Source organism: Chroicocephalus ridibundus, chromosome 6 (assembly GCF_963924245.1).
Source record: "Chroicocephalus ridibundus chromosome 6, bChrRid1.1, whole genome shotgun sequence".
Lineage (NCBI taxonomy): Eukaryota > Metazoa > Chordata > Aves > Charadriiformes > Laridae > Chroicocephalus > Chroicocephalus ridibundus.
The window spans coordinates 62,008,893-62,028,987 of NC_086289.1; the positions used below are offsets into that span (position 1 = coordinate 62,008,893).

The following is a 20,095-nucleotide window of genomic DNA, read 5'->3' on the forward strand; positions in this document are numbered from 1 at the left end:
ACAGGCCTGTCTCTTCTCAGCAAGGCTGTGTTTAGTGTAGGGCCTGGGTGCCAAGCTATTATTCATGGGTGTGTGCCTGAAAGCTTGGTGAGAAACAGCTACTCCCAAAGCAATAATAACCTCCAGGCTAGACATTTTGCTGCCATCTCATAGCTAACTAGGAATTCTAAAGATCGCAGACAGCTCACTCCTTAGTGATTAGGATGGCTTGCTCGTTAATACTAGAGTAAGCAGTGAAAAGGCACACTTTTCCTGGGGGATAAGGTAAGATCTACTCTATTTATGGCTGCATCTAAAATGCTTTATGTCTCACTGCTCCTGGGTTGAAAATTTGCTCCTGGTTGCAATAGCGTAACACCAGAGGGATGGGACTTGGCTGCAGTTAGCTCCTGACTTCCACAGCTTCTCTGTTCCACCTATCTCTTTTTTCACACAGATCATCACAATAGGCTGAAGCTTCTACCTCCTAGTATGTTTTAAGGGCACATTAAATTAGGGTGACAACAGTGCAGATTCCAAGCAACAAAAGGACTCCACTGGCCTTTTACATACAGGCATGGAGCTAATCATTGCAGTGCAATACAGCTCGTTTGTTTGTCTGGGGGCGGTTTGGTGGGTTGTGGGGTTTCTATATTTTTTTTCCCCAAGTAAATAATTTAAAGTCCAGTGGCTCCCCTCGCTTTCATGGTCTTCACAGTATCTCGTTCTGCTGGTTCTTATGTTTAAAGTGCCCTTTCTAGCACTGAAGTCGCCACCTTCTGCTTTAGCTGCAGGGCAAGGCTGCCCTCTGGCGACCAAACACTCATGCCTTTGGAAAACAGTTCCTGGGAATAGCAGCGCTGATGCATTTTAGGGCTAGCAAGCATCTGAAACAGGTACGATAACAGCATGTACGTGTTTAAGCTGTATAAGAGTTAAGAGCAATTTGCACCCCCAGGTTTTAGAGGCCTTTCTGCTCTACCAGTAAATCAGTGGGGTGGCTGCACAAGTCTAAAGCCCATCCCCTCATGGTCTTACTCATGTAACATTGCTAAAGCTGAATTTGTTGTTGAGATGGTGGTGACTTTTCTCCCCTGGCAAGTTAGGAGAGCAACTCTGAGACCTCAGGACAGAAAGTTTCTTCTGGCACTTCATTCACTCTTCTTTTCTGTAGCCTGCTTTTTAGGCTTCCCAACAGTGGCCCAACCTATTTGAAATTAATAGGGGTATTTCCGCTAACTTCTGCGCATTTTGAAATGGGCAGTAGCCCACTTTTACTGTCTCCTTTCTTGACATGCTGCTGTGCTTTCTAAAGGTAAGGAAAGGGTTTTTTTCAATAACACAACCTTATTTATAGAGACAAAAACCACTAGAGCATTAGAGCAATGCAGATAGACCTGATATTTCAACTGAAGGTATTCATAACATTTAAGAGATGCTAAGCCAGTTCTCTGTTGCTGCTTGTACCCCTTCTGACATTCTTCTCCCCCAGGATGTTTACCTGTCCATGGCCAGATGTTCTGGACAGCAGAAAGCCACATTGGGATAAAGACTGAGGAAGAAAGAACAGGATCAGAAAACACTGCCAGGAGAACAGACAGATAACAGGTAAGATAGCAAGCTGACTGTTTGTTCTGTACCTTGACAGGAAAACTCAAAGATCTAAACATTAAAAGCAAAAGTACCTTCACACGATGATGACACTGCATAGTTAAATGCTCAGAAATCAAGGTATGTGAAGTTGCAGCAGGGCAGAGAACTTGAACTTTGCCCCACGCTGTTTCCAGTCCACTGTGCTTTACAATCTCATTTTCACTAGTCACAAAGCAAGGCTCCCTACACCACTACGCACAGATGATTCTGTGATAATTAGCCATCATGGACTTTGTCACAAAGCTTCTGGGCCAGGAGGGAGAGCTAAAGTTGCGACAGTATGCAGGGCAGTGAGACTGTGTCTACAGGTGTCACTGGGAGCAGGAGACTGTATTTTCGCAACCGCACAGCTATTTGCTCCTCTGTGCTAGCCTGTCAGCCTCTGCAAGAAGGAAAAGGTCAGGACTCTGCTGCCGGTTGCCCAGTCAGACCCCTTGGTGTTAAGGTCCCAGCAGACTGGCTATGTGTGCAGTATGACAGCAGTTTGGCTGATGGCTTTGGACAGGTACCAGCTTTGCAGAGCGGGGCTCTGGCTGGTGCCTTGTTCCATTCCAATGAACCTTTTGAACTACAGTTTCCTCCTACTAATTTACACCCGTCCATGTGGATGCAATACGGATGCCCAGGCAGACACAAAGGAAACCCATCCAGTTGCTGACAACATGTAGGGAGGTAGCATGACATGTGCCGGCATGGCTGCACAGATGGCTGGGAGACAGGACTGACATTACGCTTGTTTACAGCATGATCACCAGGCCCTGGCTTTTCCTGCAGACTCCTTTGCAGAAATGAGTTGAACGAAAGGGACAGGGGTTTGCAGAGACAGTGCAAAAGACAGTGGAGGTCAAGAACAGCCAGAGCCTTACGGAAGGGAGGAGAAATGAGTTGTTTCTGCAACCTGGTGCCAGTAGGCCAACCTTGTAGGCATGGTCAGCTCCAAGATGCCGGATGGTTCCACGTCCCAGACTAGGTGTGGTTGTTTCCACCTGGAAAATCTCTCTCAGGAATTTGTTTTTGGAAGAATGAACCACTTGCATTACATTAGCGCTCAGCGTGTCCCGATTTTTCTCCAGGAAATCTATATGAGGGAAACAAAATCAGCTTGTCATCTCCACAGCCTGCTGGCTCTAGTGCCATTCTGTCTAGCTAAAATCCACTTCATTTACAGTAACTTGCAAATTAGTTTAAAGTAATCCTCCTGACCTCCTGATCTGACTTCAGATCAATGCTACCCTGGAGTGCCAGACATCTAAGGCAGGTCATGCCCTTTTCTCTGCTCTCCATATCCATCTGAGGTAGGCTCACCTTTTGATTCATAAAAGACAACCCCAGCAAAGTGGTTGATGCCAAACTTGGTGTCGTGAACACTCTTAGGTGGGATGTAGACTTTACTTTTGCCATGGAGGGAATTGATTTTGACGAGCATGGTGGCTTCTGTGCCCTAGAAACAAATACAGGCAAAAAAGGACAGGTAAGCAGATTCCCCCCAGCACTGGCCTATTCTCAGTGAACAAAAAAAAGTGGTGCTCAGAGGTAAAAAAATCTTGAATTCTGCTCCTTATTTGTGTAATAGATCTGGAGGAAAGTAGTGCCAAAAGCGTCTTGCCTTTTACGCACACCCTTCTCTCAAGCATCAGAACAGAACACACCACCAGAGGGTAAGGCCTGGTATTTTAGGGCTGTACACAAGCTCTCATAACATTACTAACATCACCAGGTGTGCTGAGAATTTCCCAAATCTTTGGACCTCTCAAGCAGAGCCCCTCGCCAACCTTCCCTTGCCATCCTACCCAGCCATGCTCTGAAGGGTGCGTGTTCCTTCTCTCGGGCAGGCACAGTTCTTTCACTCCCCAGCTGGTGAAAGACTCAGAGATCTCTGGAAGAAGGCTGCCCTGAGCAGATACCAGTCCACATGCCCAGATCATGACTTCCACAGGCAGGCAGGCAGCTGGGTGCTTCTCTTCATCACAGTCTCATTCCCTTGTGGTGCATGTGAGGCTAGCTCTGCTCGCTGGCCTGTGCTAGGGGTAGTGAGTGCTGCGTTATCTGAGAAATCATGAGCTCCAGGAATCACAGAGGAGATGCTTTCTTGTCCTAAATGTAGGACATACAGTGGGGACCTCCTTCTTCTTAGGGAAGAAAGGGGAAAGTGGTCTGTCTGTACATGATCCTCTCAATTGGTTACCTGGGGACTACAAATGAGCTGTGGCAGGGGCTCGCTTTTCTGGACAAGCCCACATTGCCATCCGATTCCTGTACCAGCACTCCTGCTTAGCCTCACCGTGCTCTGGAGACTCTGAAAATGCTCTGCAGGGATGTCTGAGATCAGATGCTACTTTCATCTCTGCTCTTCTGTTTGAGATGTCTGGCCTTTGCAGAATAATAATTCCTCATGACAGTGACATTGCTCAACTAGGTCTGTGATCCAGGAGAAGAAAGAGCAAGCTGAAGCCCAGACCAACAGCAGAACAATACTCAAACAATAGGTGAATTCAAAGATTTCCTAAGAAGCCCTTGTAAGATGATCTAGACTCCTTCCTTCTCTGCCTGGAACAGCTGTAAGAGTTTCAACTGCGAGGTACCAGGAAGAGCACACTCCAGCAGTGAGTGAAGCTGTTCCACAGTGAGCTAATTTAAAAGGAACATCTGTGGCGAGAAGACATTGCCTCTCATAATGTGTCTGAAAGTCAGCTTTGCACTTTTCTGTGTGTAAAGCCAAGTGTTACCTGTGAGCTGTGTGCAAAGCCGGGCATTACAGGTGAAACCAGAAATTTACCTTTGGGAACTTGCTCTCTTCATCAATGAGGGAGATGATATTCATAGGCTTGAGAGCGATGACTTCCAGAGCCTGGCGGTTATCAGTGAAGTCAATGTTATTCCAGGCAATGTGCTCTGCAATGTATTCCTCCTGCTCCATCTTGAAGACATGGTGCACGAAGAACTGCTGAAGGTGCTCATTGGCAATGTTAATGCAGAGCTGCTCAAAGCTAGGGGGAAACAAGATGGGAACCCATGGTCATCCTTGGCCAGTGCTGTACTGCTGTAACGGATTTGTTTATTGTCTGTATTAAATACACATCCAGATATACTACTGCTATATGCCACAGCGTTAATGATCACCACAACTGCACATTGCCAATCTTAGCAATATAAGGGATTAATCTTCTGCTATGATAAAGATAAGTAGAAATGAGCCAACTGGCGATTGAGTGTCGCAGAGTAGGCAAGGAAAGATGTTGTATGTCTTTCAAGAAACTCTAAACATATAACTGTGAAAATAGCTTGACTGTATGAGTGTGTGACGTGTTTTTACTTGCACTAGCACTAGCATTTCTGTTAGTTACTCCTTAATGCTGCACCTGAATTTCACTACCTGATAATTGCTGTGGCACACTGTGTGTGCCTGTGGAGTGCTCACCACAGTGAGGCCCTGTGTGGATTGCAGCCTTTGGGAATAGCATAAGATAATAGGAGAGAACACAAAAGATAGAATATGGGCTGAACAGATCTTAGACCAAGTTCCAGAAGTCAGTGAGGAATATTATCTTGTTGAAAGCAAGCAAGAATCATCAGCTGAAATGGATTGGAAAAGACTGCAGAATATGTGGTGATGGTTTGTCGAGTACTGATGATATGGTGCCATACAACTGAGAGAATTGCTGCCCCCGTAGAGAAGGGCAAATAGAAATGGTGCTTTGGGACTGAAACCACCAGTAGCAGAGGTAGCAGTGGGACAATGGCATACTGACCAGGTAATGTGCTGACCTGTCCTTAAGAGTAGAGAAATGAAGTGGCCCCAAAAAAGGGATGGGAAAACACTGAGCAAGATGGAAGCAAAATGCATCCCAAGAGATGTTGTAAAAATGCTGTGGAACAAGAAAGTTTGGTACAGAGACATGAGACATACTACATCCTTACATAGTAGCTGCCTGCTCATACCAGCTTCATAGCCATCTCCTCTGAGAAAATTCCTGAGGTTTTGGAATAGACATGTGCAATGGCTGCACCAAAACGAGGGTTGCAGGACGAGGCAGAAACCAAAGAAAAATGGAATCTGCGCATGGTCATCATTGGGAAGATTCAGTGATGGAAATTTCACTGCTTTTCGGAGAACCGGGATGATAACGAAAGAGCACGTGTCTGTCTGTTTTTTCATTCTTTGCCTTTACACCATCTGCCTTTCAGCTTCCCAGTGGAAATTAATCTAAAGTCTCCTACCTGTTGTTGCTGAAGTTTTCAAACCCAAAAATGTCCAACAGCCCAATGGACTGACGTCTGTCTTTAGGCTTCTGAGAAGTTGGGTTGAAAATGGCTGAATTGATCTTGTTCACTATCCACAGGAAAATCCGTCCATATATACCCTGAGAAAAAAATTAAAGAGGAATTAGACCCCACCATTATAGTCTTTGGCCATAGCTTACTTCTTGCTATCATGCTGCTGCAATGCTGTCAAACTATGCCTGAAAACCATGAGGGACAGGAGCAATCTGGGTGAACGTTTGCCACATAAGGCTCCTCAATCAGTAAGACAGACAGCTTTGAAAGTGTGCACGATCTTTAAGCAGAGAAGACGTAAGCACCGGTACCTTCACAAAGGCATCCCTCCCGTCTGCAGCTTGAACTACGTTCAGAGGCCTGGACACGCTTTCTCCTCGGACAATGATGGAGAGGTTTGTGAGGCTGCTCTGGAGTTCACTGGAGTCCACCTGGAGGAACGGAACAGTCATAGCAACCTGGTCATCCCAGGTGGATAAAGGAGATCCGGCAAAGTCTGTCTCAGAAAAAAGGCTGTGACAAACTGCCTGTCCAGCAGCATTCAAGGGAGGCCTGCTGTCCCAGTTAAAGATCTCCTAGCTCGGAGAGACATCTGCACCAGCACCACCTGAGCGTCAGCAGGAAGAAGGGGACATGCCCATCACGCGTGCATCCATACATAAACACTCCACAGAGACATGCTTTGTCGGTGTGCTCAGGGAGCACGGAGAGAACTAGCAGAAGATGAGAGCCCATTACCTCAAGCAATTTGGTTGCGATTGAAAAGTGTGGTGAGTCCATCACATCAGAGCAGTCCAAGTTGTCGTACACAGCCGCTACAATGAGGAAACAGTCATTCTCAGGGTTAATATTTTCTGCTACAGTGCGAGACTGTGCTGTTATTTCATATTTCTGTAACCCTGTGGCTCCGGGGATGTGGCAAGGTAGTAAGTCCTCTTTTGAAACCCCCGGGTTTGGTGATTTTACTAAGGAGAGTCCTGATTTCACCCAGGGATCCTGGGATGTACGGGGCCCTCCCAACTCCAGAACACCACACTGAAAATAGCAGCAAAACTGACAAGGTTATTAATTTTAACTAGTAGCTACTGGGGATCTGGGAAAGTGGTATTTGACTTCAGAAAATGTGTTTCTGAAAATATTTTTTTCTGTGTATCTGGCTTGTGGGAAATTTAGACAATGAAAGGGAATGAGGGAAATCCCTCATTTTAGCAGCCAGCGTTCCTCCAAAGGAGCCAGCTGGCGTCACTGCATTGGGCCCTCTGTATCACAACGGGAGAAGCAGTCCTTTTCTAAAATGTGAGATCTTCTGGTGTCCTGCTGGTGAGTGTCTCAGACTGTGCCTGTGCCGTACCACAAGTGTGCTTATGCAGGTGAGTGTTCACCAAACCCAGACAGAAAAATGAGTGCTGTCATCTCCACAGCAAGCATCACTCAGCTGCTCCTGTGTCCTCTGGCATGCACAGCACAACAATCAGCAACTGTAACATGGCATTATGTTACCTCTTGTTTCAGTTTGTGTAATAAGGTCTTATTTATAACCATGGAAACCTGACGGCGTGACAAAATAATAATAAGATGGTGTTTTTTAAACCACTAGGCAGTGGAGCCATGAATCAGAATTTCAGGGTGCTTATCTGCCTGCCCTTCCAACCCTGTCCACCCAGAGAGGCACCACCTGGTCTGTATGGATGGAAGCAGCAGCACCTTTAGGCCTTTACCGTGGAGTCTGAGGAAAGGTCAAGCACAGACAGCGCTGAGTTTACCTTCAAACTCTACATTCCCCAGGTGCAGGATCACAGCCAGCAGCTTGCTGATGTCCCAGTGCTCAGAATCTGAGAACATGAGGATCTTCATCGCCGAGCGGATGTGGGCATAATCCTTCGTGTCGTTCCGGCCATCACAGGACATGCAGTTACCCTGCAAGACACCACACCCACAGGTAAGGAAAATCCTCCTGGTACCCATAGAAGGAAGAAAGGACTTGCAGGCTGAAAAATCCTGTACACAATTTAGACGCCCTGTAAGGACAGGAAACTTTCACAAGGCTACCTACACTTACAAGGCCATGCCTGTTACCTTGATCTCCTCCCTTTGCCTTGTCAATGGACAATTAAAAGCCCTAATCCCAAATCAAAGCAAGGAGGATTGGCTCAGTATTAGAAGGCAAATCTCAAAATAAGAATATCAGGTTCTAGTGGAAGACAGATGGAAGCATCCAAGGCAGCATCAGAAGAACCTTCAGCAAAGCCTGCACAGCAGATCCTAGGATGCTGCTCCTGATAGAAACTATTTTCCGCCCTAATGGAGATGGGAAAATGCCTTTTTTGTCCTTGCTATTACCAACATTATAGTGGGATGATTACAAAAGTGACGTATTTCTAGACACTTCAGTCTACAGCACGTAAACATGCCAGCTTGTGCCAACAGCTGACCTGAACAAACCACGGATATGTTCTCCTTTAATCTAATCCTCCTAGCTCTGTATTATATGCCCTACTGCTGACCCAAGGAACTTCAGACCTTTTTATGGAATGGACAATGCGTGAATTGCACTCATCAGCTCTTGCTGCAAGATCACTGCTATTTTTAAAATATTACATTTGAAAAAATCTCCAGCAATTTTAACGATGCTGCTTTTGAGACTCCAGAAACAGCTTTATAGGCTTGATTTAATTTCCTCGGAAACTAGATGCCCAGCTTTAGCTGGCATTAGCTTCAGCGGAGGCAGGACTTAGCTCCATTTTTCCACAGCTGTAGAACAGCCCAAATCAAACTGGCTGACATATTTAACATGAGGAATCTGCACAGGGTAACGAACAGGATTTTCACAATGCCTTTCATGCCCTAAACCAACCAATTAGCTATTTTCAAAAATCTCACCTATGAACATCCCACTCCTGCCACTACGGCAACCTAGACCCAGACGTGGACATTAACATTAGCTGTTGGAGGTTAGGTCGAATGCCAGCTTCCCACATTAATGTGTATAATATTTATCAGATATACGGACTAGGATTCTTGGCACTGTTTCTGCCTATTTGTTTCCCCCTATAGTATATATACCTGATTAGTATTCTCCCTGGCGTGAGATCTGAAACCTGAGTACATGTGAAAGTGGGGGCTATTTCCCACCTGCTTTAAGGTGTCCCTTATGTTTCTTAAGTCTGACTTTGATAGGAAGATTGGAACTGCCGCACGCTGCCTGCCACCGGTGGACATTACAATAAATCTCTGAAACTGAGGCTCACAGCACTTTTGGTGTTACTGCTTCTGGTACTCTAAGAAAAGGACTGTTCGGATCTGGTAACTCCCCGTCTGTGGCTCCTATTGATTGTAATTGCTTGCTAGGAGAAGAAAATGGCAGAGGGATAATGGAGAAGAAAGCAGACTGTTACCATAGTGAGATAAGTGTACTCTGAAGCAGTGCCCAGATTCAGCATCCTTTTCTGCTCCGTATTCATCCCCATTAGCATGCAGTAGAAGATGTGATAGTTCCTCTCCTCTGGAGCCTAAAAGAAAGAAATAGGCAATGGACAGCCTTGTCGGGTAGGCTTGTAGCACAGGAGCAGGGAGAATGGACATCTGCCAGTGCCCTCACCTGCCGGCAAACCCGGGACTTCTCCAGAAGAAACTGTTCTATCCGGGCTCCTTCTATCACACCGTTTTGGTTGAAGTGGATATCAATGTATTTCCCGAAGCGGCTTGAATTGTCATTTCGAATTGTCTTGGCATTTCCAAAAGCTGATGGGCAACAGACAGAGATAGTATCTGGATTATTGCAGTTAATGAACACCAAGTCTATTTTTTATCCTCTTCTTTTTTGATGCTGTTTTTTGACGCGTGTTCCAAATGACAGTGCTGACAAGCACTGAAGAATGTCTGGTCTCAGACTGCCTCCTGAAGAGAGAGGCAGCCATACTGTCCATCCAGATAATTGGGTCCTAAAAGACATATTCAAACAATCCAAATGCAGCCTATATCTGGCCAGCCAAGAGAGCTGGGCAAGTCTGAAGGACCTCCACAAGGACTTAGTGGGAACGCACTTGATCCCTCCACAAAGATGGGTGTCTCGGGGAGCTCCCCTGTAGATACCGCCATGCTTAACTAGTCACTTTGCCACTCTCTAGTGCAAATGCTAAACTGGGGGTCTTTACCTTGGGCTCTGCATTCCCAAGGACTCTTGTGCTCCCGGCCGTTCCAGGTTACATACTACAGTGGCATCTCCTCCTACAGTGTGGGAGCTGCTGTGGGGACAGGGCAGAAAAGTACAGAGAACTTCTACCCTGCATCACTGGTGTTTCAGGGTTTTTAGCAGTTACACAAACACAATGGTTCAAAGTTCTGTTTCTGAATTTTTTTATCCTGATATAAAAATCCTGAGATAAAGGTGGTAAATCAGGCATGTTTGCTGAATAACCCACCTTCCAGAATGGGGTTGGCCTCTAGGATTTGCTGCTCTATCCAGGAATGCTGGCCACTGACAGCTGCCAAAAACTGTAGTATTAGCTTTGTGCTTTCAGTCTTCCCAGCTCCAGATTCTCCACTGCAGAAAGAAAAAAGGTCATTACAGGTTTCCTTTCTTCTTTTTTGGCTAGTGTGACAAAATGGCAGACCAAGTTAAAAAAACCCCAATCACATATTCACCCTGTGAATTGCAGATCAGACTGTCTTTCATGGAAAGATGGAGAATTTTAGTTTTTCATCATCTTATCTGCTAAAATTTAAGTTGTTTTTTAGACTTAGGCTGAGGATTAAACACTCACAGTGATTAAAAACAAGCAAATCCATGGAAGACATTCTGTACCAGTGCAAATTAAATGACTACTTGCTTTTCTTCTTCAATGCATTACCAGATTTTCAGTGCTAGTCTTAGCGCATCAACTGAGTTGCCTTGGCTATAATCAGATATTATTGCAATGTGGCTATCTGGTTCTTCACACTGATGATTAGAGAAAATGGATACATGTTATGTGTTTATAGAATGAAGAAAGCTTCTCTCCATCTTCAGGTTAGCAGAGCTTGTTTCTCTCCAGGGAACCTCTATTAGCAGAAAATACATGTAACGTAAGTATTGTGTCCCCAAGGTAAAAGATAGCCTCATATCACACAGGTTCGTATTCTATGTTTCTGTATGTAGTGACCACGTGCAGGATGTATCACCACATTCAAAGATGCTGGGGGAAAGCAAGGGACTTCAGAAATCCCTTGCTTATGTTCTACCTTTTGCAGCCCCAACTGAAAATGGCGTAGCAGGGGAGTAACTATTTCCTTCCTGTTGTTGTCTCTAGTCTTATCTGGGTCCTTCCACTTGGGAGATCTCCTATGTCTACAAAGTTGCCCCAAAAACATGCCAGACTTGGTTTCTGCTACTCGTCCTCCCCCAGTGCAGTCACCTGATCACACAGCACTGGTCTCTCTTATTCCTCTTCATATTGAAATAACAGTTGTCTGCAATGGCGAAGACGTGAGGTGGCAGCTCTCCAATCCTCTTGTTACAGTACAGTCTGATCTGATCAACTGTGTACAGGGGCAGCAGCTGGTATGGATTCACTGCCACCAAGATTGATCCTGTGTAAGTCTGGAAAACAGTTATGAGTATTACTTCTAGCAGCAAACCTGCAAACAAGAATACAACCGAAGCCACTTGCAGTATAAATCCAAGCAGAGGCAGGAGAGAAGTCTGGGAGATCCACAGCAGCACTTCAGTGAGGCCGAGAGCCTGGTTCCTCACTATAAACTGCTATTAAATATCCCAGGACATGGAAGTTTTTGCAAAAGGAAGAATGCTAGCTATAATCTCCTTGCAAAATCACAGCTCAGTTCACTGTCTCAAGTTAAAGCACAAGTCCAATTTGACGTGGCATTTTTGTGTGTTATCATAAGCTGTTTTGCATTGTTTTGTTAAGCTGCTTTTGTGTTCTGTTTCAGATGTAGCTGAACTTTTTTAATGGACAAAGTTATGGTTGTGTTATTTATACAGTCATTTAGTAACATTTATAAACAACAGCACCATTGAAATGAAGGAGGCTGTTGAAGGCTGTAGAAATGCACGGCAATAATATTGTTCAAGAACTTGTACGTTAGACATCTGCAGACTGCTAGAGTCTAATATAACAGGTCTATGTGCACATCTTGGTAGTTATAACTGCAGCATCTATAACATCAGTCCTTGTTTACACTAAACACCGCCACATCTGTGTTGTAAGACATGGTTCCCTTCCTATGAAAGTAGCAGTGTATACAACATGGGAGGCAAAGCATGCAACCCCCTGAATATTATTATCATATTACAAACCAGGAACTAAGAAACTAAAAATGTCAAGTTGCTCAAAGTTAGAGATAAAACCTGTAATGGGCAAGAAATGAAACCAGGTGTCCTAAATACCCAGATTTATTCTTCATCTATTTTATTACATCAAAATCAAGTAACCATTAACTTGGACCGGAGGACAATCCAAATGGTCACTCTAGGAGAATGTAAGCAGGGTCACTACCTATGCATACCTCAGTGATCTTGGAGACTATTCGGTCTCTTCTTCACAGCCAAACTACTTGAATGAAAGACGAAAAAAACTATGTTGTACCTCCTTGGCACCCTCAATCAGTAAAGGAAGCAGAGAGCCCCGTGTAAGAAAGGCTAGCAGGCTGTTTGGGTCACTCTGTTAGATATGTAGCACAAGTCGTTCCTGAAAGTACTATGCCTGGTGGCCTTGGCACTCACATAGATTTTGTGCTCCTGGTGGCGGATGAGGAGGTTGTGCACCATGCCTGCTTCATGGAGATCCCCGAGGCTGATCATGTCTTCCACCCCCTGGGCAGAGGAGGGGTGCATAAGGTGCACCATGTGCATGTTCCGAGCTGTGATCCAGTGCTCCTGAAAAAGGTGAGGCAGCAGTTTTAATGGGTTCTGCTGTTGCTCAGAGGCAAACAAAGGAGAGCCATGTTAGACCAGAACGAGCTGCAGCATGATCAACTCTTAAACCAGCATATTCTAACAAACAGTTGACTGAACTACAGAAATTAACTGGTTTGCTACTCCCCAGGAACGGATGATTTAAAACACTGGATGATGCCATTCAAGTGGGTTCTGGACATCACCGAGTTTAGCATTGTTCAAAGCGTGGTTCTATCGAGTCATCACAGCCACATCAGGTATGAAGTAGGGATGAAACCCCAGCCCAACTGACTTTAGCGGGATCATGATTTCACCTAAAGCTCCACATAAATTTAGAGATTGGAGCCCATCCATTTCCTTTTCTTAATGAGGTAGATATTACCTCTAGCTTAGGAAGCTCTAAATCTTCACAGTATTGGGACCTGGGGGTACTAGGGTATCACCCTACACTTGCCTTATTTTTATCTTCTTTCTTTCAGTGTATCCTACCAGCCATTATCAAAGGCAGACCATTTGGCTAGATGGAGCTTTGGTCTGACACAATAGGGCCATTCTTTTGTTATTTTTACTCCTAAATTTTATGTTCGTCTTTTACAGATCGTTACAGTGTAGCCCACCTTGCCTTCATCATCCTCCAGCAAGATCCGTCCTGAGTCAGAGTCCTTCACAACTGCCCCAATAGGGACATTGAATTCACTGTTTGGGTGAGCGTCCAGCCACACATGATCACCCTGGGGAGAAGAAAAGCTATTGTCAAGTAGTAAAGGAACAAACTTTATGCCGTGTAGCTCACAGGCATCATCCCTTTGTTTTAATCTTTTAGCGATTTGATTTCCTTAGCAGTGTTCAACTGGATAAGTTCCTACTGCTCACAGGCAGTACAATCTAATGGTTGTAGTATCAGGACCTTTGAGTTCTACTCCCAGCTCCACGGCTGACCTGGAATGTGACTTTGGACAAGTCATCAAGCCCAGCTGTCTCACAAGAGGAAATGATGCAACACCTTTTACAAGGACAGCAATCACTCAGCTCCGCTGCCTCCCAGAGACTGGTGGGGGCACAGTGGATGCTGGTAAAGTGCCTTGGCAGCCTCACATCAGCTACGGTATTCTTTCAGAAGAGACGCTCGAAAACACAGACATTATCAGGAAAAATGGTAATTTTTCATACATCTGTACAAACAGATGTACAGAATGGATGCGTGGAAATGTAGAGGGCTCTGTTGCAAGAGTTTTTAGATATACATTCTTTCTACTGTAGCTGAAATCACTTAGAAATGTGAGTGTATCCATGATCTCTCTTCAGAAAAAAAAAAAAAAGGCATTCTTTATTTAGCGCAGCTCCTCTCTTCACATTTGTAGAGGCATGGCAACATCCTGCCTCTCTGCAGAGCAAGGAAGCAAGAGCTGCTGCTGCTGCTGGAGCAAAGGTGAGAGCTACAGCCGCCCCTTCCGAGGAACAAGCACCATCTTGGTGTTGCCTGCACTACTGTTCTGGTTCTGCTTCCCAGCACCAAGCCCCCAGGAATACCTTCTCTTGCTCCAGGCACTAATACAGATTCAAACGGAAAGCTTTACTGTAATGAATTTACTGGAATGAAAATTGAACAAAGCTGTAGGTCAGATCTTCAATGGGTAGTTCATACCTACACCTGTTGAGGAACCAGCTTTCTAGTGAAGAGTCTTGTCTTATACAATTTTTGTTACATACTGTAGCATTTACTGTCAACATTTCAAGTTTTTTACTGAAAAATTGTTTCTTTTTCCTCTCAAAATACTTTATGGTCTTACGTTTAAAACCCAACAACTATAGCGTAAAGCATCTATGAACATTGCACGAGGTTGTGAAGAATGTTACAGACGAACAGCTCTCATTTGCGTTGAATTAAGCTCCAGAGGTAAACTGTGTAGTTTCAGTGCCACACCTTGTGACAGAGGTCACCAGCTCAGCATGAGCACAGCCAGGCTGGGCAAGACACCTCTGCATCTCTAGCCTAGGCTGATATTATTTTATACCTTGTTGATAGCGGCTTATTGCTACTTTAGTTCTGAGACGGACCATTAAGGTAATTTTCTCCTCTTTGGGCCTCAGGCTACTCAGTAAATCACAGCAAAGAACGGGACTTACCTTTCTGAAAATCACCATTATGTTTCAGATCACTGGATGTAACCTGCAGTGCCAAGAAGAACTGAACGTTAGGCCAGAAAAGGGCTCCGGCTTTGATCAGAACAGACCGGGGTGGAGATATTTCCTTGTAAAAATAACAGCAGAATGTCTTAAAATAATTATGTTTATAGATTTCATTAAAGCAAAAGAGATCGTGACAAGCTACACCCAATGTAGAAATAATGAAACCATCTACCTAAAGCAAAGATCTGCAGCACTGGGGGGGTGGTTGAGGTGAAGTTTGGAGATACCACTGTTTTCTCCCTCTTGTTTTAATCAACTTCAATGTTAGAAGAAAACATTGCAGTAAGAGAATTGGGGCTCATTTTATCACTTGCTTTCCTATAGCTGCCCACTTTTTTTTATCCACGTTATTTGGGAAGTTATAAATAGCTTCTATAAATCATGGTCTTATTTAAAATCGATGGGTGCATAAACAACCTTTTCTTCAGACTAAATGGAAGGAGCAATTATATTCCTGTGTGCAAGATACTGCTGCTGTTGTGGGTTATGCCAACGTCCTGACCATAAGGAGGGCTATCAGGGGAGCAAAATGGAAACTAGGTAGTGCCTGAAAAACTATGAGATCTTTGTACCCTATATAGTCCCTATAAAGGTCTATACAGTAGCAAGAATTGAAGAGGGTTTCTAAGCACGCCCAGAACAATTTACCACTTTAAAGTCATCATAAAATATGCTGAAAATAAGTAATTATCAAAATTACAAAGTGTATTGCGATCCCAAGGTGAAAAATGAATAGAAACTTCAGGAGATGACAGACTGCTGATGTAGAAGTTCAACGCTAACACGCATTTTAAAGCAGGAATTTTAGATGTAATTTTCACATAGGTGACCCCATAACAAGAACAGGAGTGGACTGTCACACTTAATAACAAAAGTCGGCACATGGAGAAACAGCAAGTCCTGTGCCCCCAACACAGCACCTGCTGACCATATTAAGAATTGATTTTCCCTGAGAGGCTAGGGCAACCTCTGTAGCTCATCTGTAACTAAGACAATTCTCAATTTTGTAGCACAACGTCTGCAAAAATTTAGCAAATGCAACATGAGCATGTTCTTTCCGGCTGTTTGGTTTTTTTTCTGTTGTTTTTTTACGCTCTCTTGAGAAGGAACTTCTGTCTTTCATAATCAGTTATTCTTATGGTGAAGTCCTTGTTCTTATTCAAGACTCAGGAACTGGATCTGCATATTAACTTCAAGAATTGATGACCTATTACTATGAGGGATGCAAGGTGGTACAGAAGCCTGGTACTTGGCAAACACAGGCCAAAGATGGGCCATGGGCAGCCACAGCGACTCACAACTGACAGACGCTTTTTCACCTGCGCTAGAAACCAGAATACTGCAACAGAGCAAAAATGTCTACCCAGAACAAAGGGAGTGGTACGTGCAAACATGACACACAGCCATTCTGTGTCACATCTAAGGTAAAGTTAGCTCCAGATCCAGTCTATGACAGCAGCCGAGAGTGGACATGTAGGGAGGAGTTGCCGTATAACCCCAGGATACACAGTTTCAACAATTAAAATGCTTATTCCCAGTTAAGTTCTAAGTGTCCATCCCCCTGCCTGCTTGAACAGCCACTTTCTGACAACGCTCGGCTCCCTCTGTTGCTTTTCTTTCAAAAGTAATGCAGCATTGTAAAACAAAGGGCACCCCACAGGATAGGAGATTACCTCTCCTGGAGAAATCTTCACTGTCTGGCTTCTGCAGCTTAGTTCCCTCTTTTTCATAAGCATTGGAGTAAGATGGAAAAGAAATGTGAAAATGGTACTGATGCCATTAAGGGATCCCTCACCAAGTGCCAGTTCTCCGCTGCACAAAGGAGGAAATGACTGAAGCACGGTTATTTATTACGGGACTTTGCTCCCAGTTCAGCATATGTCATTTCCAAGTCAGGTGTTCCAGTAAGCAAGAAGGCAAATTCTTGCCTGGGTGAACCTTAAACTTCAGTCTCTCCCCTGTGCCTGAATCCTTTCGGATTTCTGGAAAGCACTCCCAGAAGAAAACCCTTTAGCACCTGGTCTGACGCTGCTCCAACACCCCTGATTTCTCCGGGGTTCCCTTGGAGCCACCCTGTTAGAAAAGAGGAAGATCTGGCTCTTGTCCCTCGTCTCTCCCCTTCTGCACAGCTCTTCCTGCAGGGTCAGAAAACACCCATCAGTCTATGTCCTGGGTGGGCTGTGTATCACAGTACCTAGAGAAGGCAAATGAAACGCATGACAACTGAAACTGATGGTCACACATGCATATAAAGGGGCTGGGATTTCCAGTCCGTTTGTTTAAAACTTCCTGGTCTTGTTATCATTATCTCCCAAGAAATGCTCTGTCCCTGTGTTCTAGCATCTAGGTGCACGTTACCTCCCTGTCTGCCTACTTCTCTCTTTCCAAATTAGGACAGGATGGCCAAGAGCTTCCCTCTTTCTGGTTGCTCCACATGCGCTCTCAGTAATCCCGTGTCCTTCTTGCCTATCCTGTTAAATTCCAGCACTAGATGTGATGTCTGGGAAAGAAACAGAAGTGTAGCATTCCTGTAGTGAGGCAGATACCTTCACATCGCAACTGAAAACATGCAATGATTGTGAACATGTGCTAGTATACCTGAGAGCTTAATGCCTATTTTCTTGTTTCCTGGGCTCAATGTAGCTGCACTCTACCATGGGAAAGACAACAAAAAGCCTCTGTGTTGGAGACAGATTCCTGGGGCTCCTGCTGTAGCTCCGTATCCAAATCAGAGGTAAGCATTCAAGCATAGCAATAAATAGTTGGGAGTTCTGTGTGTTTATCCACGTTACATATTTGTGTTTTAATATTAACCTCCTTACCTGCAGTTTTTGTGTAAGTTTTATAGCAGGAATGAAGATACAGGCACAGAAATAGAGCAAAGGCCCTTCAGGGCTCGGAGACTTTTAGAGAGAGGCAGGAGACCACAAGGCAGAGAGGAGAGCTTTCTTTACGTTTCTAACTGTGCAAATCATTCTTACTCTGGGATTTTGCCTCAAAGTAGTTATTTAGCAGACTTTTCTTTCTGATACAATAATTTTTAGAAGTCTATATGCTGTATGTGATTAACAAAATTTCAAGTACTCATTTTATTAGATGAAGGCCAAATATTGGCAAATAAATGAAAGTACGCACCTATATATACCAAGGCAGGTATTTAAAACCAAAGCTTTTTGTGCAATTAGACTGCAGGGCCATGCATATGTGCCATGTGTATTTCTTCAGCATATGAAACATACTTGCTGAAATTCCAAATGGACCGTGTTTTGGGGTAGAGAATCTCATTCTAAAAATACATAACATTTTAACACTTGTGACCAAGATGTAGTGGGGGTGCTATTTCAGAGAGAAGCACAGTATTTCTGTCCTAGTACAGTATATAAACTGTATGAGATGGAGACACAGGGAACTCGAGGTAGTCTGAAGGAAAAGCATGACTCATTGTACATCTGAAACATGCATTGGAAGGGAGATGGCTTTCCACAGTTAAGTCTAGACATACTCAAGAGCCAGAAAACATAAGCGGAAGGAGTAGAGACTTGATACACCAAGCGGAAGCAGCCTAAGTGCTTCGTAAAGCTCACGTACCTAATGAGAGATGACCAGGCAGCTTGCTAAAGGCTTCTTAGAGACGTGGCTGTGAGTGAACAGAGGGAGCTGAGGTTTGGGAAGTCGCTGAGGGAAAGGTGGGAGCTTGCCAGGAGCGAGCAGCTCCGCTTACTGCCGAAGATGGAGTTTGGTGAGGGAGTGTGCAGGGCACAGACGCATTTGTAGTTGTGTTTAGGGGTAATTTGTAGTATGGTCTATGCTGATGAATAATACTCTGAGAAATGCAGCAAATTACAATTGGATAATCCCTGGTGAATTTAATCCTGCTGTTGTTCAGAGCAATAGGTCTGTCTGGACAGACACGTGTTAACAAAACTGCCTCTTCTGACAGCTTCCTAATTAAGAGATTGATGTTGGGATCAAAGGGTTTAATTTGCACATGGCACTACCTCTCACATTTCCTCTCCAGCTAAATCAAAGTGGCCTTGTCATTTCTGCATCACCGAGCCCTAGATGCCAAGCATCATTGTACGTTAAACTAGCTCTTTTTCTGAGGTTTCTGAAGGGAGGTGGATTGGATATAACAATTTGCAATTTAAACTGTTCGTTCAGAATCCCTCCTGTCCACACCAACCTCCTTCCCTTCCTCTAAGCAGATTTGTAGCTTTAAGTCACTGATGTCTGTTAACTCTGAAAGGCGTACTGCAGGGCGCAAAGCAAACTAAAGTAGTACATACCAGTAAAGGATTTCCAAGTGCATCCCTTGGTTGTCTTGAGCATTCTGTCCCTCGGGGAAAGGCTTATTTCATTCCAGCCAGTTCATGATGCTGTACAGAGAGGCGGACTTGGTGGGGCTCGGGCATCTGTGTCATTACACACCTTCACACACACCAAGTGGGCGCTGCTTACTCTGCTTGCAAGAAGGCAGGTCATTCTCCCCCACTGCGCAATCCCATTATGGTCTCAGTGTCACTCCATCCTTCCTTTTGGGATGCAGCCAAGACGGTATTACAAAGGTATATTACAGGCCGGTAAGTGCCAAGCTCTGGCTCAGGAGGGACAATGACATGTGCAGGCCAGTGTGCCTGCGAGTGCACACACACACATGGACCCGCAGAGTTGCTGGCAGAATTGGTGCCCGATTATTCAGCATTGCTGCGGTTTGCTTAAGGCACAGGGGCACCCGCTGCCGTGTGGTGCATGTGGGATGTCACGACACTAGGCTTGGGGTTAGGAGGTTCCGTTTCAAAAAGATGGGAATCCGTAACTCTCAGAAAATAACCTCTATGCCTCCTTCCACTGTCAGTAAATGTGGAAATTCTCTGTTCTTTCATTAATGCGGCCTCAGTGCAGCTGGAATATGGGGCAGTGGCTTGCCATCACTGCAGAATATGGCACATATTTATAAATGACTAATTTCCATTCATACTCCTGCTTGGAACTTTAGTATGTGATAGGCTTCTGTCTTTTCTAGACGCCTTTGTGCAATTTCCAGGTACTTTGCTACACATTATTCAATCTTTTTTTTTTTTTTTGGTTAGTTTCTATTTATGT

General features: G+C 44.6%; 1 protein-coding gene and 1 long non-coding RNA gene across 3 annotated transcripts in view; one reads left to right on the forward strand and one right to left on the reverse strand.

The window, feature by feature from the left end:
• MYO7B (myosin VIIB) overlaps nt 1–16,803 on the reverse strand; it is a 51,712-nt gene extending 34,909 nt beyond the window's left edge. Inside the window, exons 1-16 of one of the 2 annotated variants that reach the window (XM_063337884.1) lie at nt 16,666–16,803; nt 14,930–14,972; nt 13,420–13,533; nt 12,629–12,781; nt 11,301–11,485; nt 10,329–10,450; nt 9,506–9,648; nt 9,303–9,416; nt 7,671–7,824; nt 6,646–6,722; nt 6,219–6,338; nt 5,851–5,993; nt 4,409–4,619; nt 2,938–3,073; nt 2,550–2,710; nt 1,481–1,531 (exon numbers count right to left, since the gene is read on the reverse strand). In XM_063337884.1, the coding sequence (XP_063193954.1) occupies nt 1,481–1,531; nt 2,550–2,710; nt 2,938–3,073; nt 4,409–4,619; nt 5,851–5,993; nt 6,219–6,338; nt 6,646–6,722; nt 7,671–7,824; nt 9,303–9,416; nt 9,506–9,648; nt 10,329–10,450; nt 11,301–11,485; nt 12,629–12,781; nt 13,420–13,533; nt 14,930–14,947 (1,902 nt within the window). In that variant the 5' untranslated portion in view covers nt 14,948–14,972; nt 16,666–16,803. The remainder of the gene's footprint in view (nt 1–1,480; nt 1,532–2,549; nt 2,711–2,937; nt 3,074–4,408; nt 4,620–5,850; nt 5,994–6,218; nt 6,339–6,645; nt 6,723–7,670; nt 7,825–9,302; nt 9,417–9,505; nt 9,649–10,328; nt 10,451–11,300; nt 11,486–12,628; nt 12,782–13,419; nt 13,534–14,929; nt 14,973–16,665) is intronic. The other variant, XM_063337885.1, reaches the window with a different exon arrangement.
• Nucleotides 1,470–13,513, forward strand: LOC134516975 (uncharacterized). Its single transcript, XR_010071516.1, has 4 exons — nt 1,470–1,587; nt 7,693–7,846; nt 12,951–13,059; nt 13,400–13,513. It is a non-coding gene; the product is annotated as an uncharacterized LOC134516975 (long non-coding RNA).
• Nucleotides 16,804–20,095: the final 3,292 nt, after the last annotated feature.